The 13,677-nt window shown below is 35.7% G+C and overlaps 1 protein-coding gene across 1 annotated transcript in view; it reads right to left on the reverse strand.

Annotated features, from left to right (window-relative positions):
* The window catches only part of ATAD5 (ATPase family AAA domain containing 5), a 48,138-nt gene that overhangs the window by 31,996 nt on the left and 2,465 nt on the right, over positions 1–13,677 (reverse strand). The window contains exons 2-6 of the mRNA XM_026016252.2: positions 10,607–12,498; positions 9,876–9,984; positions 5,806–5,970; positions 4,130–4,256; positions 3,490–3,571 (exon numbers count right to left, since the gene is read on the reverse strand). Coding sequence (XP_025872037.2) covers positions 3,490–3,571; positions 4,130–4,256; positions 5,806–5,970; positions 9,876–9,984; positions 10,607–12,498 — 2,375 coding nt within the window. The remainder of the gene's footprint in view (positions 1–3,489; positions 3,572–4,129; positions 4,257–5,805; positions 5,971–9,875; positions 9,985–10,606; positions 12,499–13,677) is intronic.

Here is a 13,677-nt window from a genome sequence, read left to right on the forward strand (position 1 = left end):
TAGAGACAAAAATATTAAGAAAATCATAAGGAAAATAGATTTTTACAGCACCGTAATGTAAAACATCCATGTAAGCGGGCCTACATAATTCAAGCCATGTTGTTCAGGAGTCAACTGTGTTTGATAACATGAATAAATCTCAAAATCAGGACACTTAAAGAGGCCAGGTAAAAAAAAGTATATATGATTTCATTAATAAAGATTTCTAGAAAATGCAAATTAACATAAAGAAAAAGAGATTGGCACTTGTCTGAGCTGGGACTAGAAGAACTGCAGAAGGGCATAAGGAGTCTTCTAGAGGACAATGGAAATAAACCAGCATCTGTATGGCAGTGATGGTGCTTTCACACAACTGACAAAGGTCACCAAGTAAGTTATACACTTTAAATACAGGTGACTATATGTAAATTATACCTCAACAAGGTTTAAAATGTAACTAATTGGGATGCCTGGGTGGCTCAGTGGTTGAGCGTCTGCCTTTGGCTCAGGGTGTGATTGTGGGGTCCTGGGATCAAGTCCCACATCACACTCCCTGGGGGAAGCCTGCTTCTCCTCTGCCTATGTCTCTGCCTTTCTCCCTGTGTCTCTCATGAATAAATAATTTTTAAAAATTAAAAAAATAATTGATTAAAAATAATACGTAAAAGAATAAAAAATAGTAATATATCACTAGAAACCTATTAAAATGGCTAAAATTTAAAAAGTCTGATAATGCCAAGTGTTAGCAATTGGAACTCTCCTATATTGCCAGTGGGAGTGGAAAATAGAACCACCACTTGGGAAAAGTTTGGCAGATTTGTATACTGTTAAACATATACCTACCCAGTGACAGAACAATTCCATTTCTAGGTATTTACTCAAGAGAAATGAGAACACTGTCTACACATGTGTATGGAATGTTCACAGCAGCCTAATTAATAATCGCCAAATATTGGAAACAACCCAAATGGCCATTAATAAAAGAATGGATAAACAAACTGTGGTATATTCATATAAGGAATACTATTCAGCAATAAAGAAGAATAGGCTACTGATACATTACATTGACTGAAAGAAGCCAGAGACAAAAGTGTACCCTGTATGATTTTATTTCTATGAAATTCTAGAAAAGGCAAACCAATCTATATCAACAGAAAACAGACCAGAAATTGCATAGGATTGGGACCTGGGGGCAGGGATTAACTGCAAAGAGGCACAAAGGAACTTTTTAGAGTGTGAAGAAAATGTTCTCTATTGTTATGATGATTACACAGATGTGTACATTTGTTAAAACTCAAACTATGCGCAGCCCGGTGGCTCACCTGTTTAGCGCTGCCTTCAGCCCAGGGTGTGATCTTGGAGACCTTGGATCGAGTCCTACGTCAGGCTACCTGCATGGAGCCTGCTTCTCCCTCTGCCTGTGTCTCTGCCCCTCTCTCTCTCTCTCTCTCTCTCTCTCTCTCTGTGTCTCTCATGAATAAATAAATTTAAAAAATTTTCAAAAAAAAAAAAAAAACCTCGAACTATTTACTTGACATTGTGTACATAAGATTGTACATTATACCTGAATAAAGCTGATTTTTAAAAAGTGTGTGTACTGAGCAAAAGCAATTAGATACTGGCAAAACAAATCCATGGTAACAGAAATCAAACTAATCAACTGTGATGAAATCAGAATAGTGGTAACTTTTTGTTGTGGTAGGGACAATAATAGAAAAAGAATAACCTTTCAGGAGTAAAAGAAATATGTTAAATGTGATTTAATGTACTTATCAAAACTGTTATGTTTAAGGATTATGCATTTAACAAAAAGAACAAATAAAACAGAAATGGACTCATGACACAGGAAACAAAGCATTGACTACCAGAATAGGGAAGGGGTGGAGGCAGATAAAACAGAGGAAGAGGATTAACAGGTACAAACTTCTAGTCATAAAATAGCTGAGTTGTGGGATGAAATGTACAGCATAGGGAGCATAATCAATCAACGGTAGTAACTTTCTATACAATGACAAATGGTAACTAGACTTATGGGGATCTTTTTGTAATGTATAAAAATATTGAATCACTATCATGTACATCTCAAACTAACAGGATATTGTATGTCAATTGTACTTAAATACAAAAAAGATTTGTGCATTTAATAATATGTAATTATACCTCAATAAAAGTGAAAAAGGAAAAAATAACCTGAACCATGATGTGCCAAACCTGGTCTTCTTTCATCATGCCATCCACTTGCATCGGGATACTAGAACTTAAGTATCATCTTTACACCTTCCTTTCTCCTACCCCTAACCCCCAGATATAATTAATCATTATGGATTTTAATCTAGCATACTGATCCAGTAGTCAGAATAAACTTTCCAAAATTCAAAATGGTTATGTTCATACTTGTGTTTAAGTATGGACGCTTCCTATTACCTAATTCTTATTGCCCTTGGTATAACGACACAATTCTTTCACATGGTCTAAAGGTGCTACATGGACTGGCACCCACCTCTCCAGCTTAATCCCACATTCCTCTCACTTCTGCTCTCTGTGCTCAATCCACACTGGCATTCTTTCAACCTTTACTATTTTCCATGCTCTCTCCAGCTACAGGGACTCTGCAGACTGTTCCCTCTGGCTAAAACACTGTTCCTCCTGATGAACTCCTGCTAATACTTCAGTTCAGGTGACATTTCTTTAGCAAAGCCTTGCTTGCTTGACCAGACCAAATCCACTTAATAGAAACGTAAAAGAACTTGATACCTCTCCTTCTTAGCACAACTGCAATTTTTCATTTGTTGGTCCAACTGATGTTTAATCATAGATTATCTTTCTTCCAGAGTATAAACCTCATGAGGACAGAGAATGTGTCTTGTTTTGTTCTCCATAATATTCCTGTACCAAATACAGTGCTTCATACATAGCATGTATTTAAAGATTTTATTTTATTTATTTTTAAATATAATCTCTATTCCTAGTGTGGGGCTCAAACTCATGACCTTGACATCAAGAGTTTCACACTCTTTCCACTGAGCCAGCCAGGCACCCCCGTACCAGGTATTTAAATATTTATTGAATAAGTTCATAATCAGCTCTCTGGTGCTTTTGGTTTATTTTCCCACTGTTTCATCTAGAGATGGCCACAAAATGTCTGATCTTCAAGTTGCAGTTGCAGCACTGTCAATATTGTCACCTTTAAAAATGAACTTGTTAGAGATGCTTGGGTGGCTCAGCGGTTGACTGTGTATACCTTTGGCTCAGGGCCTGATCCCAAGGTCAGGGATCGAGTCCCACATTGGGCTCCCTGTGGTGAACCTGCTTCTCCCTCTGCCTATGTCTCTGCCACTCTCTCTGTGTCTCTCGTGAATAAATAAAAATCTTTTGAAAAAAATAAAAATAAAAATGAACTTGTTAAAGCCTCAAATGATAATGTACACGCTTTCTCATCAAAGTAAAGCAAAAATACAAAAAACATTCCGTAAGATATTTCAGCATTTAAAAATTTTGTATTGGACTGACCTGCTTTCATCAAAACCAAGAACAGGATCAGCTGTTTTCTGAGTCTTTCTGGTAAGAAATAACGGAGCAACTTTCATTTTCCCTTAGAAAAATAAATACTTAGGTTAGTGCCAATGTTTATCATCTCTACTTACCTCCAGCTACTTTCAAATTATAGCTCTACTTTCTTAAACTTAAAAAAAAAAAATAACTCTTTACTTTTTTTAACTTAAAAAAAAAACTTTTTAATTTTAAAAATTTCTATATAATGATCTGGTCTCCCAATATCATTATCAGAATTTCCTAGAAATTTTTTTTTTAACTACAGATTCCCACATCCACCTAAAGAGATTTTCAGTCAATATGCCTAGGGAAGGACCTAAAGATTTAAGAACTTTTTAATTTATTCTGATGATTTTGATGGTCTGTCAGGTATAGGAACCTCTAACTTAATGAGGCTAAATAGAAATTCGATAACCTAAATGTACAAAATCACCTTTATAAAACTCTACACTATAATTTTACTTATTAAATAAAAATACTTAGTATAAAGTTTATACCATATAAGACAAGGAATTAAATTAAAATGACAGCATTCAGAGCAATATAATCCCTCTGAAACATTCTAATGTTCATCATAAGCATTATCAAGTTTGATTACCAGGTACATTTTTAGGAATCTTGTTTAGTTTTTTTCCTAGCACATCATTCAGACACTGAAGCTTCTTCTGATTTTTCTCAGGTTGCTTTAAAGAAGTATGATCTGAATCGATTATTATTAAAGAATCCTAGGACAGAATAAGAAAACCATTTTAAAAATACGTCATATAATTGATGTTTTAAAATTTCAAAAAGGGGGGATCCCTGGGTGGCGCAGCGGTTTAGTGCCTGCCTTTGGCCCAGGGCGCGATCCTGGGGACCCGGGATCGAATCCAACGTCGGGCTCCCGGTGCATGGAGCCTGCTTCTCCCTCCTCCTGTGTCTCTGCCTCTCTCTCTCTCTCTCTCTGTCTATCATAAATAAATGAATCTTTGAAAAAAATAAATAAATAATAAAAAAATTTTAAAAAGCAACCAAAAGACTTTATTCCAGATAAAAGAATCAAAATGACCAAGCTATAAAAATTCTAGCTATATTCTTTGAGAGCCATACACCCTATAAATGTATTAGATGAAGTCTGATGTTTCCATGTTGTCAGCCTACCGAGCACCTGCTATATGTCAGGCACTGGGAGTACAAAGATGAAACAAGACTTGGCTTCAAGGTTATACCAGGGTTTATGGGACAAAAGGGAGAGCTAATCTGTAAGTAGGTAGTTCCATATAAAACAGTATGGTGAGAGCAATACTAACCAAAATACAAAAAAAACCATAGAACTATATATAGGGGAGGAAACTACCTGTCTTGTAGGCATCAGCAAAGCTTTCAAGAGGAGTCATTATTAATAGCCAAAAAGTGGAAGCAACCCAAATCTCCATGAACTGATGAATCAGTAAATAAAATGTAATATATCCATACAATGGGGTATTATTTGGCAATAAAAATAAATGAAATAAAAAAATAAATAAAAATAAATGAAATATTGATGCTACAACATGGATGAACCTTGAGAACATTATGAGTGAAAGAAACCAAACACAAAGGACCATATATGGTATGTATGTAACCATTTATATGAAATGTTCAGAGTAGGAAGTAGATTGATTGGCTACAGCTGGGGGAAGAGAGATTGGGAAGCGACGGCTAAGAGGAATGAGGGTTCTTTTTGAGGTAATAAAATGTTCTAAAATTGTGGCAATGGATGTACAACTCTAAATATATTAAAAGCAAATTAATTATACACTTTAAATAGTGGATTGTATGGTATGTGATTTATATCTTTATAATAAAGCTGGTTTTTTAAAAAAAAAGAGGAGGTATTAGCATTTAGTAGGACTTAATGTTTGAGTAGCAATGCTTTATGTAGAAAAGATTTGGAATGTGCATTTCAAGCTGAGACTACAAAATGGAAAAAAGTAAAAAAATTACACCATTTGGGGAGGAATGAATAATTTAGTGTGACTAGAGCAAATACTGTCTATATGAGGAAGGGGGTTATTTTGAGGAAAGGGAAGAGCTAATTCAGCCTATAAAGGATCTTGAATGACTTGATAAGCATTCAGACTGTATTCTGCAGGCAAAGAGCCAAAAGCTTCTAAAACAGAACTGAAAATTATATTCTTTCTACCACCTAAAGGGTATCTTACAAATCTACCCTATAACTTTATAATGACTTCCTTCTCCCACTCCAAGCAGAATAGAACAGAATTCATACCAATTAATATTTTTAATACTTACTTCTGTTTCTGACAATTCTGTCCTTTCAGGAAGTGTCTGATGTCTAGATGAACGTCTCAAGGGTGTCACTATTTCTTCAGTAGCTTTTGACCTACTAATGTGTAAAGCTTTTGCTTTTTCAACCAATTGTTTTGCTTTTGATAGATTTTTTGAAGCACTGCTTACCTAAACAAAAATTTGAAATATTAGTTTAGGTCAGTGGCAAATATTTTAGATTTAGCAACAAAAAATTTTTTTAAAAGGCAAAACGTTGGAGAGTAAAAAAGGTCGGTGGCTGCCAGGAGTAAAGTGAGGAGAAAGGGATGAACAAAGCATAGAGGATTTTTAAGAGAGTGATATCATACTATATATATGATACTATAATGGTGGATACACGTCACGATACATTTAATCCCAGAGAATATATAACACTAAGAGTGAACCCTAATGTAAACTACAGACTCTGGGTGACAATGATCTGCTAATGCAGGTTATCAATTGTAACAAATGTATTATTCTGGTATTAATAATGTGGGAGGCTATGCAGTGTGGATACAGGAGATATATGGAAAATCTTGGTATCTTCCATTCAGTTTTGCTGTGAACCTAAAATTGTTCTAAAAAATAAAATCCATTAAAAATATATATATATATAAAACTACAATCACAAATCATATTAAATAAAAGACAAAGTTACTCAAATCTTAGCAAGGAAGTTAAATTACAATGTGTCCAGTTATACTTGGTTTGACTTTATTTCTAACTAGAAATTTATTCAGATAAATATAATTACATTTGTGGAAAACACCCAGAGAGATGTCTGTTATTAGATGTCTGTATGGATTAGAATTGTTGGTTATTTTCCCATCATCTTCATGGCAGCTTTCTTTTAGTCGCCTTTAAGGTTAATCCATTGGAGAAAGGCTGAAAAGGTATTGAGCACGGAAAACAACACTAGACAAGAATAAAGTCTAGCCTTTACGACTGACTTTGTCATTGATGTACTAAGTGACTTTGTGCATTTAAATATTATCTTCTGGACAATGTGCTTTCCATATTCTGAGTTCTACAGGCTTTTTTGTTTAGGTTAAAAACATCCAGGGGCACCTGGGTGGCTCAGCAGGTTAAGCGTCTGACTATTGATCTTAGCTCACGTCTTGATCTCTGGGTTTTGAGTTCAAGCCCTGCACTGGGCTCCACGCTGGGCCCCCAAAAACCAGCAAGCAAGCTGCAGAACAGTTTACATTATATGATCCCTTTTAAAAGTGACATATATCTGTTTAATCAGAAAAAAGTCTAGAGGCAGCCCCGGTGGCGCACCGGTTTAGCGCCACCTGCAGCCCAGGGTGTGATCCTGGAGATCCAGGATCGAGTCCCGCATCGGGCTTCCTGCATGGAGCCTGCTTCTCCCTCTGCCTGTGTCTCTGCCTCTCTCTTCGCTCTCTCTGAATGAATAAATAAATAAATCTTAAAAAAAAAAAAAAGTCTAGAAGGATAAACATAAAACTATTAAACTGGGTTACCCCTTGGGGCACCTGGATGGCTCAGATGATTAAGCGTTGGACTCTTGATTTCAGCTCAGATCATGATCTCAGGGTCCTGAGATCGAGTCCTGAGTCAGGCTCTGCAATCAGCTTGGAGTTTGTGCTTGTCCCTCTCCTCCTCCCCCTGCTCTCTCTCTCTCTCTCTCTCTCTCAAATACATAAATAAAATCTTAAAAAAAAAAAAAAAAGTGGGTTACTCCCAGAGTAGGAAATGAAACATTTTCACCTTTAATTTTATACAAGTGCTTGCTGCTTTTTAAAACCTTAAGAAGTTTTTAAAAAACCATAGAAAAGTGCAGGGATGGATATTCAAAATACATGTAAGGTTAGGAAAACAAAGATTTACTTCTGTACAGTACAGCAATAGATTTCTGTTGTTCTGCTACCAAAATTTTTGGCAGCCTGATGAAACCTTATAAATTCATATTCAAAATAATTTTCCTGGGATCCCTGGGTGGCGCAGCGGTTTAGCACCTGCCTTTGGCCCAGGGAGCGATCCTAGAGACCCGGGATCGAATCCCACGTCGGGCTCCCGGTGCATGGAGCCTGCCTCTCTCTCTCTCTCTGTGTGACTATCATAAATAAATAAAAATTAAAAAAAATAATAATAATTTTCCTAAATTTAAATTAACAATTCAACTACTGAAACAAACTGTTACACGAAAAGATGTTTTAATGAATGTGTGGAGGGAAAAAAACACACATAAGCATTTTGGCAAGTAATCCTGCTATTGCTTAAAGTCTTTTTTAAGTTATTTTTTTCTTTTTTAAAAAAGGCTTTATTTATTTATTTATTTGAGGTGGGGGGGAAGGAGAGAGAGAGAGAATTTCCAGCTGACTTCTCACTTAGCACAGAGCCCCACCTGGGGCTTAATCTCTCAACCCTGAGATCATGACCTGAGCAGAAACCAAGAGTTGGATACTTAACTGACTGAGCCACCCAGGTGTCCCAGTTATTTTTCTCTGATAAAAGTCTTTAAAAGTTCATGTTTATGAAATAAAACAGAAAACAGGGGCACCTGGGTGGCTCAGTGGTTGAGTGTCTGCCTTCGGCTCAGGTGGTGATCCCAGGGTCCTGGGATCGAGTCCCACATCAGGCTCCCTGTGGGAAGCCTGCTTCTCCCCTCTGCGTCTCTCATGAATTAAATAAATAAAAATCTTTAAAAAAAATAAACGGAAAACAGAAAAATAAAGAAAATTAAAACCAACCATAATCCTATCACCTCAAAAATAGTCATTTCCAACATCCTAATTTCTGACCTAGCCATTCATTCTCCCAGCCTTACTTGGTTACTCCTGACTACATCAGAAACTTGTCTCTTGATAGCACTTACTATCTTCTCCCTGTTTGTCAGTCTCTACTCCATCCACCCAGCTTGGATTGCACTGTATACCACTTCAACTACTCTTAAAAATGTTCTCACTTCTTTTGGCTCCACTGTACTTCAAAAAAGGGTTAAATATTTACTTTATGAGATTAATGATGAGTACTAAGCCTAGTGCCTGGAATTTGATAAGCAGTCAAAAAACATGACAGCTGTTAAATAACAACAAAAGAGACACCAATCTTCTGTAGCAGTGGTATTCACCCAAGGATTATGTCACAATCACCTTGGGAGCTTTTCAACACACACATACCTGTACCTACTTACCCTAAAGAGAATCCAATCCTCTCATGGTAGAAATAAGCAGATTAGTCTGTAAAAGCAGCTAAATTATTCTTAAATATCCTACCTTTTCCTTTAGGGAAATGGTTTTCAATGGGGCAGGGGGTGGATTTGTTTCCTTCTCGGGGATATTTGTAATGTGTGGTGACATTGTGTGGTTGTCATAATCAGGGTAGCTGAAGAACTACTGGCATCTCATGGGTAGAGGCCTGGATTATTGTTAAACATCCTACAATACACAAGCAGTCCCCTGAAACAAAGAATTATCCAGCCAAAATGTCAACAGTACCAGGGTTCTTAGACCTGTACCAGAGTTACAGACTCTACTTTTTGGCCTTTGATCTATAGAAATAAACAAAAACTCAATCACAACCTATAAGCAGTCTTTTTTTTTTTTTTTTTTTATAAGCAGTCTTAAGGTAAATTATTAGATGTAATTTCTACCAAGAAAACTTTTTAAAGATTTTATTTATTTATTTTAGAGAAACAGAATGAGAGAGGGGGTGAAAGAGTGCACAAGTGCAGGGATGGGCAGGAAGAGAGAGACAAGCAGGCTCAGGACTCAGAGCCTGACTCAAGGCTCAATATCATAATACTGAGATCATGACCTGAGCTAAGCTAAGGGTTAGACACTTGGCACTCCAAGAAAAGTTTTTCTAATTATACTGTCCTTATCAACCATTTTCATCTCACAATAAGATATGCTGACTGCTTAATAAACTAGCCAAAGGAATAGAAAAATAGTGAATAATAATATGCAGCTGTAGTCAACATAACCAATCTATAAAATATGTGACTCTTCTTTGAGCATATTACTTCTACTAGTAGTTATTTTAGGAAACAGAATACCACTTACAGGATCCTCTAATATTTCAATTACCTTTCTAGTCTGGGAAGTAAAATCTCCATCAGTTGCTTCAGATTTCTCACATCTTTTCTTAGATTTTCTCTTAGATTTTTTGGGAGTACTAATTCTGGTGAATTTCATTCTGGGGGGGAAAAAAGATTTTCGGAAACATTCTCATGATTATGTGTCAGAATTTCAATTAAATACAGAAAAGAACCAACTAGGGCTCAAATTTCTGGACATTTCTTAAAAACAAAAATACTCCTTATTAGTTTCAAACTACTAATGAAAAGTAAGCCAAACTCAAAGCTAAACTCTTAGAAAATATAAAATGTTTCCTTTTAGAAATCATAAACTTTACAGAAAATTACCTCCTAAGATCATTCTTCCACTGGCCAAAACCAGCATGAAAGTATATACCTCATAGTACATGGCTCAGTTTACCCAAGAAATAAAACTCTGACTTATTTTTAATCTTAAGTTTGTTAGATGCACAAAATTCCTATTTGAAAAATATTTCCCTAGGGAATTAGTAACTGTTGTAATGGTTTGAAATCATGTAAAATACATCCAGATTTCTTCTGAAATCATGCTTGACTTTAAATTAAATGTGGAAAATAAACAGCATTTTTTAAACTGTTTTGTTTCTTCTAAATCTGCTGTGTTCTAGAAAAAATAATACTCTCCAATGCTTTATGTATTTTCTTTCCCAGCTAATAATGTATGCAGATACTGAGAACTTCAGAACAAAAACAAAACTTTACCTAATAGGGCTCTCTGAGTCAGATGGTACTGTTATTAATTCTGCTGTATATAAGCTATGCTTTTCTGGTAAGTTGGCTGCTTTTGGAGTGGAGGTCTTTGCTGGACTACCATCTTCAAAATCAGTACCACTAATGACTATTGCTGTAGGTGTACTGCTGGTTCTTACAGATCTTCTGGTTGACTTGGGTGTGGAAACATTTACCAAACTGTCTTCAGCTTCAACTTCAGAATGTATAACCATATCCTTAACTGGTATGCTGATTTTTCTTGAAGACTTCTTGTTACACAGAGAGGAAATCTTTAGATGGTCATCATTTGCTAAATCTTTGTAAGTAAGACTTTCACAGTTCAATAATGTACTGTTTTTGAAAATTTCTGTTTTCTTTTGTCTTAAACTCATTCTAAGCCTATTTTGATTCTGTTTATCTTTTAAGGAAAAAGTTGTTGCTTTCTTCTGAGTATTTCCCTGTCTATTTTCACCTGGAATAGTACTAGTATCCAACATTTTCTTACCCCTTTTCTTCAGCTTTTTATTTTTCTCCTTAGGAAAACTTCCTTTATCAGTGTGTGACTGTGAATTTGAAACCACCTGAATATTAGGATTTTCCATGATTTTCTTAGAATTATTGTCTCTTCCTTCCTCATTTACAGATTTTTCATTGAGCTCTTTCTGCTTATCAGAAGACTTTCTGACTCCATTTTTAAGCACATCTGATGCTGGCTGTCTAAATGCTTTCATAAACTGCTGTCTTTCCTCTAGAGTGCATTTTGGTTTCACAGCTTCAGAATTTCCAGTTTCCAACACCGCCAATTCTAATTCTTCTTCCTGTATAACAACATTAGATTTTCTTTTCTGAACAGTCTGTTCACTCTCAGGATCGGACAGACTATTTTCCATTTCCAACTGCTTTTGTTTCAAGAAAATTGAGGGTATTTTCCTTGTCTTTCTGGGGGGAACAGGATGAACCTGTGCAAGAACAGTAACTGTCTTATAGCGTACATGTTGGGAAATTTCACAGGTTTCTGGGTCACTTATACAACCACTTTTGACCATCTCTTCAACAGTTTCAGAAGGAATACAAATTGACACTGTAGAGTCTGGTATGTGTTCTACTGTATTTTCCTTGTGACTTTTTAGAAATTCCTCATATGAGACCGTAATTGTATTATCATTTAAGTGGGCTGTTTTAGTTATATCACCTCTAGAGTCTGCATCATTTGCAGTACTCTTGATCTCATTAGTTAGGGAAGGCAAGATCTGTTTCCCATCTTTACCATCTTTTTGAAGATTTAGTTCCTCTGCCAATGGTAAGCTTTCAGATAGATCTATTATATCTCTGTGCTTCCTTTTTCTCATTTTTTTGCAATCATTTTTTGTGATCCCTTGTTTAGGATTCACTTTCTTAGAGCTTTTTATGGAGGTCATAGTACTTGACTGCTTTTTGATATCTTGAATACTTTGTGCAAGTTTCTTGTAGAGTAAAGCAGAAGTACTACTTTCTACAAAATCATTATTTAGACTAGAGTCTTCTTTGCTATCATCACTACTAATTTTAACCGGAGATTCATTTTCAGTTTTAACATTATTTAGTTGATGAGATAAATTAACTCTCTTTCCTCTCTTCTTAAATTCTATGTTTGAGAACATTTCCAAAGGTGTTTTACAGTCTTTGCCACTGTCAGCAGACAATGGTGCCGAGGACTTTTTCTTGCACTCTTTTGCTGATTGTGTCTTTTCATTTGTGGGAGAAGTCTTTCTAAAGTAATCCAAAATATTGCTGGATTTTGGTGGAGAGAAAACACTCTCTCCAGTCTTCCCAACTGGTGATAAATATTTTGTAATTGTTTTGCAGGAAGATCTCTCATCATCTTTCCTTCGCTTTTTGCATGCCTATCAGTTTAAGAGGAAAAAAAAAAGCACTTATTTCAAGCAAAGTAACACAAAACATAAATTGTAAACATGGATCTAATATTTTACCTAAATTGATTTAAAAAAGGAAGGCTCCCTTAGGTAATGAACCTGATATATTAGGAAAAAAGAGCTTTAAAATTAAACCTACATTCAAATCTCAATATCACATCAAGTCATACACTTATAATTCGTGTATTTTACTTTATATATGCTTCAATAAAAAGTTTCAAGGCTACTACACATATGCACAAAGGTGTTCATTTCTGTTGGTCTCTGTTTACAACCTTTGAGTAGTAATACCCACGTAACACCCACCCCACAACATTTGTAACAAATACACTGCATAAAAATATGTGAAATCGGGCAGCCCTGGTAGCTCAGCAGTGGCTCAGCGGTTTAGCGCCACCTTCGGCCCAGGGTGTGATCCTGGAGTCCTGGGATGGAGTCCCACATTGGGCTGCCTGCATGGAGCCTGCTTCTCCCTCTGCGTGTGTCTCTGACTCTCTCTCTCTCTCTTTCTCTCATGAATAAATAAATAAAATCTTTTAAAAATCAAAAAAAAAAAAAAAACCTACCATAATTTAAAACAAAATACTGGAGGCACCTGGCCAGCTCAGTCAGGAGAGCATGTGACTCTTGATCTTAGGGTTATGAATTTGAGGCCCACACTGAGTGTAGAAATTACTTTAAAAAAAAGAAAAAGCATACGGTAGCCAACATAATGGAATGGGTTAGAAAACCAGAAAAAGAAATAAGTATATATTTAAGAACTTGGTATATGAGAGCAGTAGCAAATAAGTTAGTGAGCAAGTAAGTAGTTAATAAATGGTATTGGGACAAATTTCTTTTCTTTTGTGGTTGGGGGGGACAAATTTCTAACCAGCTGGATAAATAGGAGGCAAAATAAATTAGAGATTAAAATGTTATATGTTGAAATGAAATAGTAAATGCATTAGAATAAAATGCTAATGAGCTATTAGTATTACTATTACCCTGAGATGGTATCAAAGGCATGATACCATAGGCTCTATGGTAGATAGGCAGATATAATTTAAGTGCTGGCTCTGACGTCTACTAGCATGGTACCTTAAGCATTTACTTTTGACTTAAGTATTTTTTTTTTTAAGATTTTTAAGATTTTTTAAAATTTGAGATCCC

The sequence above is a fragment of the Vulpes vulpes genome, chromosome 2, assembly GCF_048418805.1.
Source record: "Vulpes vulpes isolate BD-2025 chromosome 2, VulVul3, whole genome shotgun sequence".
Taxonomy (NCBI): domain Eukaryota; kingdom Metazoa; phylum Chordata; class Mammalia; order Carnivora; family Canidae; genus Vulpes; species Vulpes vulpes.